The following is a 20,079-nucleotide window of genomic DNA, read 5'->3' on the forward strand; positions in this document are numbered from 1 at the left end:
CAGGTGAACTGTTGACACAAGCTGCCATGTTGCAGTTGAAGTCCGTGAGCTTTCGTTGCTGTCAAGAGTTGTGCCCCTGCTGTTTCCCTTAAACTTTTGCTTGAAATTCCCTGTTGAACTGGGACCTGGGGGAAAAAAAAAAAATCAGGAGATAGCTGCAAACCTGTCCCTCAGAGTCCCTCCTGCTAGAAACTCAATGTGTTTTGTATTTGTTTTAGTCAATGTTTTCTGTGTGTTGTGATTGCAGATTTGGCAGTGCGGCGGCTCCCTTGAGATTGTCACCTGCTCACATGTTGGCCACGTCTTCCGAAAGGCAACACCTTACACCTTCCCTGGTGGCACGGGGCACGTCATCAACAAGAACAACAGGAGACTGGCAGAGGTCTGGATGGATGAGTTTAAGGACTTCTTCTATATAATATCCCCAGGTAGGAAATTTTCTGATCATGCTGTGATCCTTAAAGCTGTCCAGAAAAAGGAGAGTGTAGATATAGGGCACGTACAGGTAAGTGCAGATGTGTATGTGTGTGTATGTACTAAAAGTTGAGACATAGCAGCAAAAATGCTTTCAAAATTCAAGGGAGTGTCCTTTTCTTGTGTCAAACCTTCTATATTCTGTTCCCAAGGTAAAAATATGAGTTAAGACTCCTCCTCTCCCAAGATCATGGCGGGTTTTTTTTCAGAACATTATTCTCACAATGTTAATTCGCAGCCAAGTAGGAAAGCTCTTTGACCTGTTTAGTCTAAGAAATGGAGAATTTGGCTAAATTATCCATATGATCCCTGAAAGTCTCTTCAGAAGCCATCACTGGGAGGGATGACGGGGTGCTCTGGGTCACTGCGTGGACAGCAGGAGCCATTTGGAGTGCAGGACTCGGTGTCATCAAGTGTCTTCACCCTGTCCTTCTGTCTCAGCGCTGCCAGGTGTCAGTCCAAGGAGAAGCTCTCTCTCTCAAACATACGGATTGCTCTCCTTTTGTGTGGGTGATTTTTCACTTATATTTCAGTACAGTGCATGTAGCACATATGAATTACGGACAGGGCAATCACATGTATCACACACAATTAGATGAAAGACACTCCTGTTTGACCTTACAACTGTTGTTAAGTGTTGTGTTGTGGGTAAATGTTTTGATTAAATTAATGTTGTTATCATAAAACTGGAGATCTTTTTATCTGAAGATAGTTCTGGCCTCCGTATGAGTGAGTAGATGGAGTAGATGCAGGAGTTGGACATGAGGGTTTCGTTAGTCTCCGTGCTGTTCTCTGAGGTCTCGCTCCGAGAAGGACGTGCCCTGTTCGGCTTGGCATAGAGCTGCCTACCCGCAGGGCACGCCGGGCACGGGCAGAGCCACCGCTTTGGTTCGTATGGAGTCAACGCACGCACGTGCCATTGCGTTTGACTTTTTCTTTCCCTCTTTTATTTAAGCATCGGTTTATTTCATGCAATTAGCTCTTAAATAAATTCTAGTCTTTGGAATAATAATAACAACTACTCTCAAGTCTCTTACCCAGCAATTTTCATGTTCTTACTTTCATTCTTTAAAATTCACCTGATCACTTGAAAAATCAGACTTGGAGACAGTTATTCGATTAGATTTCGATTAGATATAGGGAAGAAATTGTTCCTTCTGAGGGTGGTGAGGCACTGGAACAGGTTGTCCAGAGAAGCTGTGGCTGCCCCATCCCTGGAAGTGTTCAAGGCCAGGTTGGATGGGCCTTTGGGCAACCTGGTGTAGTGGAGGGTGTCCCTGCCCATGGCAGGGGGGTTGGAACTGGATGGTCTTTGAGGTCCCTTCCAACCCAAACCGTTCTATGTTTCTATGATTATATTTTTATCAGACCTAATTTTAAACAAAAACCTTTTGTTTTTTCCCTGAATAAACACAAGAATCAAAAGCTTTAAGGCGTGACTGTGATGAGGAAAAAAAGAGTCTGTACCTTCAGTGGTGGCTCTCAAGTAAAGACTGGTTTGCACCTGTTTCAAATAGGTCACCTCTTAAAGCATGCGTTCTGAGCTGAGCCTTTTCTTTCTGTAAATCAGGATAAATAGCTTTATTTAATTTGATTTGGCTGGAATAAATGATAAAATGAGGTTAATATACTCTAGACTGTTATTTTTCTTTTACAGTTTTGTATATAAAATGGAAAACTATTCTGTCTGGCTTTTTTTTTTACTCCAGACAGTTTTACTGATGCCTCAAAATTACACGGATAATAAAAGCTGAATAATAGAGTTAATAAAACCCAAATTGTTTCAGTTCGAAAGCAAGAATATACAATGTCTCATGTACGAAAGCCAGTTATTTTTCATAGTATTTATAAATCATTACTTAAAACGTCTATGGTAAAGAGTACCCATAGACTACATAAGCTATTGTTACTATTTTATTGTGTGCTCTGGGATAATCTTCTCATTCTTCCATCTTTCAGCTGTCTTCTAATTTAAATTCTGTAGCAACAGAATCAGTTTAAATTTTCACTATCACCAAGGAGTTATCCCCAGACCGTATTATTATCCGTATGAGTTTTGTGTTTCATCTCCAGCACGATTTACTGTTACTACACCTCAGCTCATTCTGGCAGCAGACCTGCTCGTTTCCACAAGCTATTCTGGTGCTTTGATTTTTCCAGGGGTTCAGGACATCTCAGTCAATTGTCAGGTGCCAACATGTGATGACAAGCTGTGAAGCTGGAAGTCTCTTGGTTTCTGCATGGCTTATCACACGTGTCCCGTGGCTGTCACGGGACACAGTCATGCAACATTCTGAGTCTGTCCTGGAAAACCCTTATCGAGCCAAAAATTTAAAGCACCATGAAGAAAAAGAATTCTCGCTTCGGCAGCACATATACTAAAATTGGAACGATACAGAGAAGATTAGCATGGCCCCTGTGCAAGGATGACACGCAAATTCGTGAAGCGTTCCATATTTTTTTTGGGCCCAAAGAGTGGTGGTAAATGGGGCTAAATCCGGCTGGAGGCCGGTCACCAGTGGAGTTCCCCAGGGCTCAGTGCTGGGTCCAGTTCTGTTTAACATCTTTATCAATGACCTGGATGAGGGGATTGAATGTACCCTCAGTAAATTTGCGGACGACACCAAGCTGGGAGGCTGTGTCGATCTGCTCGAGGGTAGGGAGGCCCTTCAGAGGGATTTGAACAGACTGGATCGTTGGGCTGAGGCCAATGGCATGAGCTTTAATAAGGCCAAGGGCAGAGTCCTTCACTTGGGGTATAAAAACCCCAAGCATCGCTACAGGCTCGGGGAAGAGTGGCTGGAGAGCTGCCTGGCGGAGAAGGACCTGGGGGTGTTGGTTGACTACCGGCTTGATATGAGCCAGCAGTGTGCCCAGGTGGCCAAAAAGGCCAATGGGATACTGGCGTGTATCAAGAATAGTGTGACCAGCAGGAGCAGGGAAGTGATCCTGCCCCTGTACTCGGCACTGGTGAGGCCGCACCTGGAATATTGTGCCCAGTTTTGGGCCCCTCGCTTTAAGAGAGATATTGAGCTCCTGGAGCGAGTCCAAAGGAGGGCGACTAAACTGGTCAAGGGGCTGGAAAATAAAACTTATGAGGAGCGGCTGAGGGAGTTGGGGCTGTTTAGCCTGGAGAAGAGGAGGCTGAGGGGAGACCTGATTACGGCCTATAAATACTTGAGAAAAGATGGTGGGGAGGTAGGGGAAGGGCTCTTTACATTAGTGTTGGGTGATAGAACAAGAGGAAATGGGCATAAGCTTAGTCAGGGGAGATTCAGGTTGGATGTTAGAAAGTATTTCTTCTCTGAAAGGGTTGTCAGCCACTGGAACAGGCTGCCCAGGGAGGTGGTTGAGTCCCCATCCCTGGATGTGTTTAAGAATAGGGTGGATGATCTACTTGAGGATATGGTTTAATGGGGATTAGGGACGGTTGGACTCAATGATCTCTAAGGTCTTTTCCAACCTAGAAATCTATGAATCTCCCGTTGAAAAGACCGATTCTTGCCGTAGGCCATTTCAATTTGGGCTCCACGCACTGATATAAATGCAAGGCTATCTTTAGCAAACCATTTTTCAGCAGTCTGACATCCGGTGGGATACCAAGCATTGCGAATACCGCTCTCCACAGCAATTCCTTTGGGAAGGTGAAGCCGCTAGCAGAGCTCTTGTTTTTCTCCTTACACCTGGGGAGGACATGTCTCTATCAGTTCCCCTGTCAAAATATTCCCCGGGGTTGGCACAGGGCTGAGGTCCTTTTGCTCTTTCTTTTGTACCGGTATGATGCCAAGGTAGCTCTAAAAATGCAGTGTCCATCCGAAAAGATGGGAGGATGATAAGACAGAAATCAAAAACACCGTGCAGTGTTTCAGCTCGAGGTGCAGGACTGTATGGGGGTTGGGGGGGGGGAACATTCCCTCTGCACCCCCAGAGTATCTGGGTTTGAGTGTGCCTTTGGCTACTGGTGATAAAAATAAGATCTCAATTAGGTGAAGCAAAAGGAGCTTATCTTGCCAGCTTAAATACATGTGAATTCATAGAAGCACAGAATGGTTTGGGTTGGAAGGGACCTCAAAGACTATCCAGTTCCAACCCCCTGCCATGGGCAGGGACACCCTCCACTACACCAGGTTGCTCAAAGCTTCATCCAGCCTGGCCTTGAACACTTCCAGGGATGGGGCAGCCACAGCTTCTCTGGGCAACCTGTTCCAGTGCCTCACCACCCTTAATATAAAAAATTTCTTCCTTAGATCTAATCAAATCTCTCCTCCTTCTGCTGTCTGGGAGGGGAGGAAGTCAACCGTGTTTTCAACCCGTTTAAATTGCTCTGTACATTCGTGGTGGATTATAGTCCAGCGTTTGGATTATGCTGGGGCCTCCCTTGAAGAGCCCTTGTGCAGTCACTGAGGAGACCCTCATAAAGCTGGAAATGACCACACCTTTCCTTCTCGACAGCCCCCCGAGCCAGGCGGGGAGATCACCCCAACCGCTGGGTTGTGCTGCGCATCGGCACGCTGTCCCGGGGGTGGGTTCCCTCCCCACTGCGGGGGCTGTCCTGACCACCATGTCCTCCCCTGTCCCACCTGATGGACTTCAGGCTGTCCTCTTTGCTGTGCTGCTTGCTGATGAGCATCCCTGGGGCCAGCCATCCCGCCGTCAAACACGTTAGTCCAGCGGTGGCCAACGACCCCGGAGAGCTCTTGGCAAGAGGTGTGGTTGGTGTCGATGGCTCAGCGTCAGCTCTGTGGGCAGGGTTGCAGCTTCATAATTTTTGGGTCATCTGCTTGCAAAAGTTAGTTACAGGTACAACTGTGGAGCCAGTGCAGGATGAAACTATTTGGGGTTTTGTCGCTATAATTTTTAACGAAACCGTTTATTTTTGTTGGAAAAACGAGGGTGAAGTGCCAATGCACTTTTCGGTTTTATTGTTATTACTTGTCTTTCTACGAACAAAACTGCTCTTCATTTCCAAAATGAGCACAAATCAGCAGAAATTTAGTGCTTCTAAACACACTCTCTTGTTTACACAGCTACGCGTTTGCCTGTTTGTACAAGATTTGGATAGAAAATTCAAACCTGCGGACAAAGTTTTATTGAAATAGAAAGGTGAAATTAGGTCAGTAACAGTGATGTGGGCAGGGCAGGATTTGTTGAATTCAAACTTAATGTCTGTTGCTGTTTCAGTCACTGGAAAGAATTCCACTGTACATCTCCTTTGTATTTTCTGATCTTTTTTGAAGTTATTTATGAATATGCTATATTAATTGGCGATTAAAATGTGATGATGATGTTCCTCGGGATTAAGAAGCAAATGGAGGAGAAAGATACTCAGAGGTTTTAGAAAATAAAGTTAACAATAACATTTTAACTAAAGAAGTCTTAATAAAGCCACATAGGAAATAGATTTATTTTTTTTAATAGGTCATTTCTAAATTCAGACATCATTTCCCAATATTATTAAACTGCTTTTTTATCCTTTTATCTGGCACGCATTTCTCTTACTTTATTAATCTGAAAAGTACAGATCTCTAGATAATTCTGTTAGAGAACAAAGAAAGTTGCACTTTAGTAATTAGTTCTCTGAAGCTATTATCTATCAGCACACGCTCATCTACACGGTTCTCCTCTGGGACCTGATTAATTTGATTTCTTAGAGGATGTCCTGAGAGAAGGAGGAACCAGTGGTTGTTAACAGTTGTTAAATATATCTCTCGGCATAATTAGGGTGCACACCTAATAATTATATTTCAAGGTGAAAGTCTTGATCAATCAAGAAATGAGTAGGTTTCTTGAGGCTGTCTGCTTGTAACAATATAACCCCGCTGAAGAAGAGCCCATCAGAAATGTTTTGTGGTCATAGACGTATTTAAAATTGCTGCCTTCCCTTATCTTTGTAGAAGATGTGTGTGCATAAGAACGGCATCTCGTGTTTCAGCTACTCTTGAATTTGGCCATCCTGAGTGTTGCCTGTTTGTGCCACGGGCTCAGATGAGTTAGGGACTGGAATTTTTCATATATCCAACTTAGATTAAAAAAAAAAAATAATTAAAAAGCATACAGATTAAATTCTATGCAAAATATTTTGAATTGAAAAAAAAAAAGCTTAATTCGTCACATGCTGAGAGGAGGAGGAGCAATTCTTGTAGAAAAAAATACACTATTTGTAGAGGGTTTGTATTGGTGTGTGGGGAAGCGATGCAGTTTGAGTTTTGCGGTGTGGTTTGGAGTGAAGAGTGGCTTTGCTCGCTGTCCCGGGGTTGTGAGATCTCTGTTTGCTGAGGCTCGGATGGGTTTGAAAGCTGAGAGTAAGATCACAAAATATAAGTAGTAAGGAACCCTCACCTTTTCCCGTTAGTATAAATACTGCATTTGACAAAGAGTTTTGAATTTTCCTTGGCAGGAGCCTAACGAAGAGTCTGCGCCGTGATCAGGGTCTGAAACCGTAAGAGCCAAATAATTCAAGAGAGTTTAAAAAAATCTCAGAAATGCTGGATACACTTCAAGGGGGGTTAAAGGAAGTCTCTTCCTTAGAAAAGACAAGAAAAGAAATACAGGAGTTGGTTCTGAAAAACAGAGGAGCTGCCACGTATTGCCCTGGCGCCCGTGGCGCTCTGAAGCCCGTCTCGTTTCTGATAAGGTTAAAACGGTGCCGGGGGATTGAGCTGACAGAGGAGACCTTCCTCCTAAATCATTACCAATCCTCACAATTTTCTGACTGCAGAAAGTGCTCTTTCCTGACTCCTTGGGAATGCAGAATACCCCAAAGCAGGATGGCCAACCTCATCCCAGCGAGGCAAAACGTGCCCAAAGGAATGCCGTTGCCATCACCCAGCACTCTGTTCCTAGCAGCCTTACTCGCTTCCTTTTCAAATTGTTCCAGCATATCTCATTGCACTCGGCCTGTATATTCCTAAATGCAGGCAGTTATGTCAATTTATGCATTAAAGTGCTGTATCTGATCATTCAGTGGCAATAATTACACGCTCGGAAATGGCCTGCGTTTGCACAGTCAGCTGAAAAAGATAATGCCCAGAGTAGTTCCGTTTCTCTCTGCACTTAGTGCCCTGCTGAACCACTTTATCTTCTTAATAACCAGTTAGTATTCCCTTCCCATGTCCTACCTAGTCTATTAAAGTAAGGCTAAAATGCAAAGTTACATCGTTTTTCGAGCACTTTATTTGAAGCGTTATTGAGAATTTATATATAGTCCTTTATAGTTTTAATTTGGGATTAGGAGATAAGTGCTGGTGTTTTACTTAGATTTACTCAGCAGATGATCTGCAATCCTCCTTTCAAGTGTAATTATATAATTAGCTTGATAATGACTGCATCAAATTAGGAAGTAGGAGCTCTTGATAAACATTTTCACTCTTCCCTTCCTTATTAGCATTTTAGAGCTAGGGCACTGCCAGAGCTGCAAGTGCACTAATGCCAAAATAAGCTCATTTAACCTGGGGTGTTACGGTCCCGTTGCTGGGGGCAGCTGAGCTATTGCTTCCTGAACCCCCAAAAAACCAACCCCTTTCTTCTCTTGCTTCTCAGCAACAGAGGAAAGTGTCTAATATTTGAGTCACGAATACTGGAAACCTGAATCCAATCCCACCTGGAGGACGGTGGGGCTGGCTCGTGGTGGGTCATCCATGTGCTGCACCTTTTCCATAAATGAGTTAACTGACAGTGTTGCTTGTAGAAGCAAAAGCTCCAAAGTGTGTCCTGAATGGGTTTTTGGAAAATAAGTGCGTTTACAACGCTGGTATTCAGCCCTGAGACCTTGGTTGGCTGGTCAGGTTCACCCAGGCAATGTAATTAATCAAAGGTAACGATCTAAAAGTGAATAATGCTCTTCAAACACCGCTCAATGGTCAAGAGTCACCAAAAATACAAAGTGACTAATGCCGAAAAGGAACGAAAGTGAACAGTTGAACTATTTAATATTCACCCTGATCCACTTTCTGATTGGTATTGCTCCACTGGAATTTGTTGTTGTTCTGAGTAATAAAAGTTGCAGTTGGAGCCAGTGGTTTGGGGTGCTGTTCTTGGGAAGGCTGGGTGGGGGGTGGCGTTGATGCCTGTCTGCAGCCAGCTCTTTTCTTTCAAAGAGCTGTTGGTCAACCAGCAGGTGTGTCCAGAGAGGGGTCAACATTTCATTGCTGTGCTAACAGTTAGCTAAGATGATTTATGCAAAATAAAATTTAAGGCAACGGTTTCAATTGGAGTATGAACCAGTTGAGCTACAGAAATTGGTTTCATGTGTATTGACAGTGGAAATTAAGGGGTTTGGAGAGCACCTCGATGGTGATCCTGAGTCCCAGAGATGTGCTTGGACCCCTCTGAAGCACAGAGGTTCATCTAGCTTGATTTAATTCAAAGGTACTTGGGAAAGGAGCTGTGAGAATTTGGGTTTTCTTGTCTTGTAGTTGTTCCAGAGGTCTTGACTTGTTGGTACTGCCCTAACCTAAAATTAAAAGGGAGCTTGAAACCTTTCTTCCTAGATGTGATCCCTCTTTTGGGTTTTTTAAAGGAGAAAGATGACATTTGTACATCAACAAACACAAAAGTGCTCTCATGTAATTAACATGAATCAAGACAGATGGAATTCGTGTTTTATCTTCTGTGTCATTCGTAGCACTGATATTTGCAAAGAGCATTTTATTAAATTTGTAATGAAACGGAGCAGAAGGAGTGGGCTGGCAGATCATTGCTAGACAGATAGGGCTGATTTAGCTTATTTTTTCCTGAAGGTATCCGTTGTGTTTAAATTTGAAAACAACGTGAATGTAATGGTCTTTTATGAAGGTGTTTAGTATTTTTTCCAGCTATGAAAGTACTTTTTTTTTTACACTCTTATAACTTAAATCAGCTCTAGCCTTCCTATAGTCCCAGTAGCCCAAGTTTCACTCCTGTTACTCTTACGTGTTAGTAAAAAAGACAAAATTTCTCAAGAACACCCAATTTTTCATATTTTTGATTCCAAAGAAGAGTTGTAATGTAGTATGTTTTATGGTTTTCACAGGAAAAAACATTTCCACCATCGAAATACTTCTAGTACCTCAATAATTTTACTACTTAATTTTTACTTTTTGGTGCTGTTTGTTTAAAGCATAAGTCAGAGGTTTCTTTTCAACTCTGCCTTCTCTTAAAACCCTTCCTGAGATATGGACTGGAGAAACATCTTCATGCAGGATTAGTTTTATCCATAGTAATGGTTCCATTGATATCTATTTCAGTAAGATGATTTGTTTTTTTTTCTTTAGTGGCTGGACAAAATTGGCAACATAGGAGTTAATTAGCCTCTGTCTTTCTCTCTAAAATATACATGGATAAGTATCATACATCACAGGTGTATTTATAGAGTAAACCAACATGTCAAGTACTAATCTTTTGCCATAGAATAAACTTTAAGAGTGCATCACACTGTCATGCAATGCTTTATTTGCAGAAATAATGACAATATTGGCTCATTTTTTGGAGGGATAATATTTTTTTTTTAATGTTAGAAATTGTGAGCGTATTTTCTCCAAGCACAGATAGCTGATGTTTTCCCATGAAAAGCTCAGAATCTTCATCCCATACCATATTTTATATTATGAAACCACTACCTATATTTATTTTAAATCACTCATGAATCCATAGAAGAGCTTCTCCAGGAGGAGGAGGGTGGGTGGGTGGTGATGAGGGTTTTTTTGAGTTAGCACATGGTTTTTGTTTGTTTTACTTTTTAATGAGTTACACGTTTTGGGGTTTTTTTTGCAATATAAATAAGACATGTCAAGGAATTAGTGTTTTGGCTAATTAGATGCCAAACCAGGCATCGTGGTGTTGCAAACTCATTTTTAATTTAGCACTTTGCCGTCTTCAATCACAGAATGGTTTGGGTTGGAAGGGACCTTCAAGACCATCCAGTTCCAACCCCCCTGCCATGGGCAGGGACACCCTCCTCTACACCAGGTTGCCCAAAGCCCCATCCAACCTGGCCTTGAATATAATTTTGAATGCTGCTTTGGTAGTTAAAAAAAATCAAAAGTCAAATAAAGCCATCTCCATCTCTGGAGGTTCCCCGTGGCCTCCGACTTGGTTCTTAGCTCTCCCCTGTTAAGAGGGCACCTCAGGTAGCGAGCTGGTTGCCGTGCCACACGATGCAGGTTTTCAGACTGAGCTACAGGCGGGTGAGTGTTGACTGGCTTCTCTGGTCACCTTGCTCTCCCTGGGAATACGCTGGAATGGCGGTTCAGTGAAACAATGGTTTGCTCTTAGGCTTTTCAAGGCAGCAAAAGATAGCAAAAGCCTAACTTGGATTAAGTTTTCAAAGTGTTATACCTACATAAAGAAAGTTATTCTCAGTTCTGCGATTTCTGTTTCATTACAGATGAATTTTTTTTCGTCTTTATCGTCATGAATTGATGTCTCGTTCTGCAGAAGTGGTACATTTAGCCAGTTCTGAAACTATGTCCTTGTATGCTGATTTGCAGGACATGCCCATTAGAAAAAGTGCAGATGTAATGCAATGCTGCAACCGTTTAATTTGTTCTACTTGAAACGCATCTGCTGCTCTGTTAAAATAATCTGCTTCTTTCCTGAGATATTTCTAATCCATCCTCTTGCACGCTACGCTTTCTGTAGCTTCTCGGGAGGTTTCTTTTTTTTTTTTCCTTTTTTGCATCCAAGGACATTTTACTTACGTTTTCTTATTTAAGTGTAAGCAGATGTATTAGTCGTTAATTATTTTTATATTTCCTCTGAGTCCCATCGATTTTTTTAGCAAGTAGTGACAATAAATAGGTATTGATTCATAATAGCTTGGTTTTAAATTGAGCAGAAGGGGGAGTATAGAGGTTTACTGGAGATCCATACAAATGAGGTCCTTGCTTGAAGACAAAGCAGGGTCTATGTGCTGGGATTGCTACGGGCAGCATCAGTGAATGGTGCTGAAGTGAGCCAGCCCAGTTGGTGCAAGATGAGCCATGTACATAATATAGAGGAGCTTTGGGAAGGGAGAACCTGTCGAGTTGTAGCGGGGAGTATATGATCAATGTGCATTAGGACCCTATGGAGAGACAGGGAAGAGGCAGCTCAAATTGAAGGGGGGATTGACGCCAGTGCCTGGGAGACCACCTTGGTCACCATCGTGCTGGGGGGGCACAGTGGCCACGGCCTCTGCATCTCATGTGGGATCGCAAGACCTGAAGAGCCTTGAGATAAACCTACCCTAGTGAGGTGAGCGTGCCAAACCCACCAGAGACTCCCCATCTCGGCTGCTAAGTTTTTAATAAAATGTAAAACGAGAATTTATTTTGCTGGAGTTTGTTTAATTACAGAAAACTCAAGTATGAAGTTGAGTCACATTGGGTGGAGAAAGGTTTATTGCTTTTTCTCTTCCAGCAATTGCGGGGCTGAACCAAGTGTGGAAATAGAAATCTCTGTAAGAATTGTAAAACAAAACAGAAACAAGGGGATCGGCGAACCCGCAGGATGTTTTCACTGAGAGACAGCGGTTTTGATGTGGTTTGTAACTGGAACATCAAAGCGTGTGCGTGCAGCGGGGCAGGCTGTGGTGGGTGTTTGCCATCCCAGACTGTAACAGCCTTAATATCCTTTCTCCTCCTGTTCACCTGCCTCAGATCCCCACGGTACAAAGTGCTACAAAACACACATATTGCTTTTCTCCTAACGCTTCCGTTGCCTTCCCATGAGGAAGATTAGCTTAATTATAGATAAGCATTGAGGAGCACAAATAATAGCAGTAGTGCACGTCTCTTCCTCCGGAAGAGGCAGCAATCATAACCCCACTCCCCCTTGCCTGGAAAAGATAATGTTTATTTATTTATTTTTTTTAATAAAGTCTCTTTTCTGAAAGTAAAGATGTTTTCAGCTCAGTCCTGGGTAGCACACATTGCACAGATAGCTTTTGGAGTCAGGCAGGTGTTTTGGATCTTCCACCGTTGGCAAATACTCAGCAGCAAAACTCATGTCACAGTCCTGCTCGTGCCCAACCTGCTCCAGAGCCGTGTGCTCTTCGGTGGCTGTTTCGTTGGGTCCTTTTGTGGTGGGTGCAGATAGACACAAAGCAATGAAACAGCCTCAAGATGCTGCTTAATGGAAGCACAGGGGTTAGGTGCCCAGTATGAGTTAAATCGATGACTGCCTGAGTTGTGCTTCGAGAAAAATATCCATTTGGAAGTAAAATATTAAATAACAACTGCAATACTGACCTTTCGATGTTTTTCTTCCCCTACACAGAGTGGAATGGAACTCTGTCATCAGTCTCCTTGGTTGCAGAACAGCTGATAAATTACCTCTGTTTCTTCGGGAGGGGAAAAAAAAAATAAAAATCTTTGAGTCTTTTAAGAATTTTGTAAAACCTCCCCCAGTGCCTGACTGAACATACTGGAGCCCAGAAGATGTTCTGAGAATCATGGAGTAGAGGAAGCCTCCTATCCCCACATCCATCCTTTACAGCCCCTGTGTTCCCCTGTGCCAGCTTTTTCCTGGATTTAACCTGCGTTTGATTTGTCTTCTCTTTTCTGCCATCCCCTAAGTTATTATGATGTAATTTCTCTGTATGGGTTACAGCTGAAGGTTCTATTTGAATGCTTCTCTTTACTGAAGTTTAAAATTTCCTGCTTTCCTAATGATGGCATAAGTGCCGCTTCATTTCTTGGCACCAACCAAGAACATTCAGTTTCTGAGGAGTTTTTCCTGATCCGGAGCTGGTGAAGCATCAGTCACCCCCAGCCACTGTGGTCAGGCCAAAGTGCTCCCCAGGAGCACCCGCCTTGGTTTTAGCCTGTGGCTATAATTTGCAGAGTATCCGGTATTTTAGTGAATTATCTAGAATTACATCATATCCTACAATTACATAATGATACATAAATGTAATTTCTCGAAGACAAACGGGTAAAGATTTGGAAATATGGATAAGCATGGTTATCCGAAATAAGTTAATTTTTTGTTAATAGTGATGAATAGTTTTGCTGTTGTTGTGTACTGGATTTCTTTAAAAATTGATACCATCTTGTGCTTTCGGGCATGATTTCCTAGCAGGATATGCTGATATCCTTGGAGCTTCACCTCTATGGTAATTTCAAAACAAGGTCCCATAAATAATGGAAAGCAGAAGGTGATGGAAACACAGTGTGGCTTTCCGATATAAATCTGGGAGTGTCTTTCAAACTATTTCAGCTGAGCGCTGGCAGTTACTAGTCGTTTGCCTGCCTCTGTTTCTTTGGACAATAGCTCTCGTCCAAAATTAGAATATTTTAAGCTACAGAGAGTATTTGATGAGCTTTGTGGATTTTTGGTTATCTTTCTTACTACCTCACACTGGCTCAGGTCTCTGACCTAAAGCCTTGCAGCAGGAGCGGCACGGCCGGACACGGCGAGGATTTCACTGTGACAGGATGTGACATCTTCTCCATGCTGAGAAACCCCGTTGCTCCTAAATGGAGAATGTGTCTTTCCTGGTGAAATCACCCAAGGGGTGATCTAAATGACATCAGCAAACTAGCCATGCCTCGTTCGAGTTGTTTCTCTCAAACACAGTGCTAACACCAGCAAGATGCTTTGGGAAAAATGGTTTGTAAAAATGCGAACAGATGGAGTTTTCCTTTCTTTAGTATTTTGGAATATGAAGAAATGGAGGAGTTTGGTGGTCCTGCCTTTCCGGATCATTCAGTTATCTGGAAAGAAAAAATGCAGTTTTCCAAGCGTTTCAATTTGCTCCATTAATTATTTAATGCTTGTGAAGGTGTCGCAGCTGCACGTGTGTTCACGTATTGCTGTACCGTAATTCCAGCAAATGGATATTGGTAAAAAGGAAACAGTGACAGCCGGAGGAGGACCTGTGATTGATGCTTTGCAGCTTTACAGCAGCCGTGCTCTGATCATCTATTCTCTTCACAATTCCAGGTGTTGTTAAGGTGGATTACGGCGACGTATCCGTCAGAAAAGCGCTAAGAGAAAATCTGAAGTGTAAACCCTTCTCGTGGTACTTGGAGAACATCTACCCCGACTCGCAGATCCCGCGGCGCTATTTCTCCCTCGGTGAGGTACGAACCCTTCCCGTCGGCTAAAGCGAAGCACTAAGGGCGCTGAGGCATCGCTAAGGTGATGGAGTGGTTTTGGAGAAAGGGCTAAAGTGCTTGTCTGCCTTCTCCATATCTTATTTATCCTCTGTTTTGAGCAGGTTATATTGTCTCTAAGTCTTTCCTAAGGGGCGTTGCTATTCTGAATGTCCGTGTTCACCGTTAAAAATGTGTCTTTCCCATTGAGTGGCGTATTGGAGAAGTGAGGCTTGTGACTAATATTTTGAAATTATTGCATAACGTGCAGTAGTTGAAGGAAACTTTCCATCATCACTTAGGTGTAGAGTAGAAAAAGCCTTTTTATTTCTTTTTTGTCTTTTTTTTCTTGTCAAGAAACGTGTGTGTTCATTGATGCCGTGTTTTCCAGCAAGGCTGCCTGGAGCTGAGTATCACAGACATTCCTAATAATCCAGCGCCACCAAGAACTGAAGTCTCTTTAAAATTCAGCTAATTCACTGTTAAAAATATTCTATTGAGTTGTACCTACGCTGACTTTTTAAAAGCTCTTGAACGGTTTGATTTAAAGAGAGCCACGGACAGAATAGCAATCAAATGAGCAAATGGGTTTTTTACATCCAGGAAAGTGATTTACTTTTGAAACTTGCAATTGTGGTGAAAAATAAAAGCCACAGTAGGGTTTCCAGTTTTAACTATGACAAAATAAAGTGAAACATGGTTTTATGGCAAGGAAAGAACTCATCTACCGAGTGTCAAATAATAAGGTTTTGTACGATATTGTCAGACTGGAAAATAGAAGTATGAGAAAGTAATAAAATCGTTATTAAAACACCTTATTTTTACCAGCACAGCCTCAGTTTCTATGGAAACAGCAATTCAGGCAGGATCTATGCATGAAAACTCGTGCTTGACTATTGCAGCAACTGACTACCAGTTGAGCAGTAAAGTGGATTTTCAGCCGTGAAGCTCAGGTACCATCAGCAGCAGCAGTAATGGACAATTTTTAAAACATCAGAAGTGTATTTCTCAGTCGTTTTCCTCTCTTTCAGCAGGTGTTTAGTCTTGGGTAAGCCAAACCATCTGGTGTGTCGGTGCAGCTGGGGTCATTGGTCCAGAAGTGGTCCGTGACGCTCCTGGCCGCTCTGGGAGATGGGCTGTGTGCCGAGGTGGCCCGGGCAGGAGATGATTTCCCCTCAAGCCAGAGGGGAAATGATGCTCAGCAGCCCTTTGGCGGGAGCCACGGGTTTGCTGGCTGCTGAGAACCAGATTTGGTAAAAAAAAATCTGAGAAAATGACTCTCTAGTTGACCTGGTTTGCAACGTCCTGGTACGGTGCAATCTCAGCGTAACGAGTGTTCAGCGTTGGGCCTCGGGTTATATTGTGCGAGTCCATATTTGGTTCTTTTTCAGTATAAACAGGGATGAAAAGATGGAATAATTTCATCAGATTTGGCGATAGTCATCCTTAATTTGCTTACGACCTCCTGCAAGATAGTGCCGGCGTGACTTGAAATCGGGGTGATGTTCACACGTGGTTCGCCCGCAGCGCCCAACGTGTCGGAAATATTCATCATTTTTATATTACATTTCGGTTTGGATTTGATTTGGCTGTTGAACAACTTATTGATACACGTTGGTCGCTTTTATAAATGAAGCGTGCGATTTTTAAATGAGATTTCATAAATGGGGAGTGGGGTGGATCTAAAGTTCCTAAGTGGTTCGTGAAGTTTATTCATTGTACGCTTCACAGGCAGATTTTGGCATCTTTTAAACAAAAATATTAAGACATTTCGTTCTCTAGTTACATCCTCATGGCATTGTTTCAGTTTGTCCCATCTCAGCTTGTTTGACATAGAGAACATGAATTACTTAAATTGGAGGCAATAAGCTGCTGCTGTTTATGCACATTCTCGCAGTCTGTGTCTTCCATTTTTTTCCTATTCTTCAGTTTTGTGTTTTTTTTGTTTGTTTTTGCAAAAAAATAAACTTATATACAGCCACTGCGTTAGATTTGAATTTCCCGGATGGACAAAAATATACCTCAGAAGGGGCATTAAATGTGCAAAACCTGGTGAATATTGGATCTTTTTTGCGTTTTAATCATGTAGCATTGAAAGTGAACACAAAGTAAATATGAGGCAAGAATTTATTTTATAAACCCAAGACGTCAGAATCATAGATGAGTTTTCAAGTCACTTTTTGTTTCAGTCCTCTGTTTTAACGAATGAAGGGATTGCAAAAAAAAAAAAATTTAATTGGCTTTCTTGTGGCAATACTTGAAACTTCATTTCTACAAAAAGGTGACATAAGAAAAAAGGTCTTTTTTTTTTTTCAAAAGCGAATGGAAGGTGATGGAAACCAGCGATCTGGTTGTCAGGTCTGAACCCTGGGTCAGCGACTTTCCCCTGCTGCCAGCAGCCCATGGGGGATGAAGCAATTAAGACCATCATCTTCGGAGAGATTACTCACCAGCACGAGGTGGTGCGAGTTCTTTCCGTGGGATTAACAACTTTAGAGCAGATTAAGAGGCGACCACGTGAGCTTTGCTGAGCCACTTTTCCCCAGCATCCTTAATCGGATTGCACTATCCCGTTTTGCTGATGTTGCTAAATTAAGCCCAGCCTGGTGGTGTTGGATTGCCATTTGGTGCCAGGCGTGCTGAGCCTCTGCGGGTGGCACGGAGGGTGGCAGGTGACCAGAATTGGGCTAAATGCCGCTGAAGTATTGCAGAATAGAGAGTTTCACCGAAGGAAGGAGAGCTGGAGAGGTGTTTTTGCTTTGGACCCTTTAATAAGAAAAAAATCACCCCATGCTGTTGAGAGCGATGAGGAGCAGGAGGAGAGCTGTGTTTGTACAACTGCCCTGAAGATAATCGAGGAGGGTTTAGGAAAAAGGGTATTATGTGCCCGTGGGAGGGTTTGCATGGGCTGAAGGCACACACTGTCCTGGAGACTGTGATGCTGCAGAGCTTCGGAGGGACCAGCACCTCCTGCTTCTCATAGGAGGCTGCAGTTGGCTTTTATACTCAGCTGTTTTCCTGGATAAATGCATATTCTAAAAATAACTTTTGGGGAGCGCTGCTTTGGTACTGACCCTTCTGCCCCGTATCACTTCTCACTCCGACGGTCTTTCGTTGCAGTTGCGTGGTGGGAAGGGGGTGGTCGTGCTGGGGGTGGTCCCACGGACAGCGGGTCCCATTTTATTTAAAAAACATCCCAAAAGCACGTGCTTGGTCATGAAGCCATCCAGCAGCCGCCAGCCGCTGTCCTCTGCAGTTTTTTCTCTCTTGGAGCAGAGTCAGCCCTGCTGGAAGAAAACAAAAGTGCCCATCTCAGGCGAGCCGCTAGTTTTGCGGTGTTTAGAGGTAGCAGCGTGTTCCATTTGTTAACCGAAGCAACGCGGGGCGTAGAATGAGATTTTCCTGGAATGCTGTTCGTACTTACACTTAGGGCATGATTTAAAAGCTCATTATACTCTCTGTAATTATTTCCATTTTCTTTTGGGGGTGTGACATATTTGCAAATTGCAAGTTAAAAGACGTTCGTATAGTTGAATGCGTGGATAATGTACTTTCTCTTGCAGTTATGTATTTTTTTCCTGCACAAATATGACATTTACAGGCGTTTTTTTCAAGGAACGTTTCGTCTCTCTCTTTCTTCAGATCAGGAACGTCGAAACCAACCAATGTTTAGACAACATGGGCCGCAAGGAGAACGAAAAAGTGGGCATTTTCAACTGCCACGGCATGGGAGGAAATCAGGTAAAATTAAAAAAACCCAAAAATAAAAACAAGTATTATTTGTGCAATAATTGCTTCAATCTGCTGCTGTGTAACTGCGGAAAAAACGGATTGGAATTCAGCGAGAGCAATGTGGGAGCTGCAGCTTCACCTCTCGGCGTCTCTCCCCTCCTGCAGAAAACGGGGGGTTGGTTTGTGTCCGCAGTGTTGGGACCAGCAGCCTGGCAGGGGCACAGCCTGTGGGTGTTTCATCCCGGGCACCCTCCGGTTTTGTCCTGGTAGAGACGGGATTCCCTCAGTGTCCTCAGTTAACGTGGCTCAAACGTAGGGGTGGTGGTTCACTCTAAATCAGCAATTATAAAATCATGGAGTGGTTTGGGTTGGAAGGGACCTCAAAGACCATCCAGTTCCAGCCCCCCTGCCATGGGCAGGGACACCCTCCACTACACCAGGTTGCCCAAAGCCTCATCCAACCTGGCCTTGAACACTTCCAGGGATGGGGCAGCCACAGCTTCTCTGGTCAATCTGTCCCAGTGTCTCACTACCCCTAATTAGCGAAGGTGTTAACAAAAGTTCCAAAATGTTTGAGGTTTTGAGCTTTGGAGGTTCAGGAGCGCTCAGAATGCCATTTCCTTGAGTAACAGCTGCAAATTTTAAAAACATATCGGTACGTATCTGTAGGTCCAGCAAAACAACTGAGTGTATATATTCCTGCTGTTCAGAGTATGGAGAAATGTATTTAAAGTTTCAGATGCTACCAGTAGAAAATTTGATCATGAACCCGAGGTTCACTCCTGATTAAAGAACGCGCTGACCATGTGAGAATCCTGGAAAAAACCCGTTATCCTGTTTTCCAGCCTCAAACAGAGGGGGATGACCCATCAATCCTCTGCCTTTTCTTTTTTTCCCCCCCATAGCTGACTTCTGTTTTGTGGTATTTCAGAGGGCAGTTTGTTCCATTCAGTGTCCTGTTGGAGGGTTGGAACAGTTGCCTGTTTTCCTGCCTCCCGCCGTCCTGCTGGGCACACAGCTCCAGCTTTTCCTGCATTTCCATGGGAATGGCATCACTCACTGCAGTCCTGGGAGCGCCGGGGCTCTGTTCCTAACCATAACTGGTTGCAGTCGGTGTAGCAGCGGACTGTGTGTTGGAGCGTGGGATCAGGATGGGCGTAGTGGTTTATGTGTTTTAGCAAACGTGCATCAAGGGGAACAGGACTCCCTTCTGGCAGTGTTTGGTGCAGAAGGTTCAGACTCAGTAATCACTGACAGTTCAAAACCAGAAACCACCACCAACACACACAACGGGGGTTGTTAGAAGGTTGGTTTTTCCCAGTGAGCTCTAAAATAGTCATAGAATCACGGAGCAGTTCGGGTCGGAAGGGACCTTGAAACCCATCTCGTTCCACCCCCCCTGCCACGGTGAGTCTTTCACAAACTGTTCTGTTCCACAGTGTTTCCATTTTTCTCCCGTTCACAGTAAACCTGGGTATTTTCAAACGCCTGTCAAAGATGAGCGCTTCCTGAATGTAGAAAAATAATTGATAAACTCTGGCTCTGTAAGGATTTATTGGGATGCTGTGGTAATTTGATCATACTGGAAATGGATGGAAACGTGTGAGCTGTCTGACTCGTGAGATGTTTCTTTAATGGAAAGCCACTGTTTTCCATAGGTTATGAAGTGTCGTTTTTCCCATGTTGGTGCCGGAGCCGGGTGGGAAGTGGAGATGTGCAGCACTGCTGGCACCCACAGAGCCCTCTGGTCCCACCTCGCCCTTCCACCGCAGGATGCTGGTGCAGGAGTCACGGTTCACATTTTTTGTCAGCTAATTTA

The 20,079-nt window shown here is 43.5% G+C and overlaps 1 protein-coding gene and 1 non-coding gene across 6 annotated transcripts in view; both read left to right on the forward strand.

Annotated features, from left to right (window-relative positions):
* Positions 1 to 20,079, forward strand: part of GALNT13 (polypeptide N-acetylgalactosaminyltransferase 13) — a 116,579-nt gene that overhangs the window by 80,690 nt on the left and 15,810 nt on the right. For all 5 annotated transcript variants that reach the window (XM_086615433.1, XM_086615435.1, XM_086615431.1 and 2 more), the window contains exons 7-9: positions 248 to 428; positions 14,377 to 14,516; positions 18,171 to 18,269. In XM_086615433.1, the coding sequence (XP_086471559.1) occupies positions 248 to 428; positions 14,377 to 14,516; positions 18,171 to 18,269 (420 nt within the window). The remainder of the gene's footprint in view (positions 1 to 247; positions 429 to 14,376; positions 14,517 to 18,170; positions 18,270 to 20,079) is intronic.
* Positions 2,829 to 2,935, forward strand: LOC147528388 (U6 spliceosomal RNA). Its single transcript, XR_015222318.1, has one exon. It is a non-coding gene; the product is annotated as a U6 spliceosomal RNA (small nuclear RNA).

The sequence above is a fragment of the Tauraco erythrolophus genome, chromosome 8, assembly GCF_009769465.1.
Source record: "Tauraco erythrolophus isolate bTauEry1 chromosome 8, bTauEry1.pri, whole genome shotgun sequence".
In the NCBI taxonomy this organism is placed as follows: Eukaryota; Metazoa; Chordata; class Aves; order Musophagiformes; family Musophagidae; genus Tauraco; species Tauraco erythrolophus.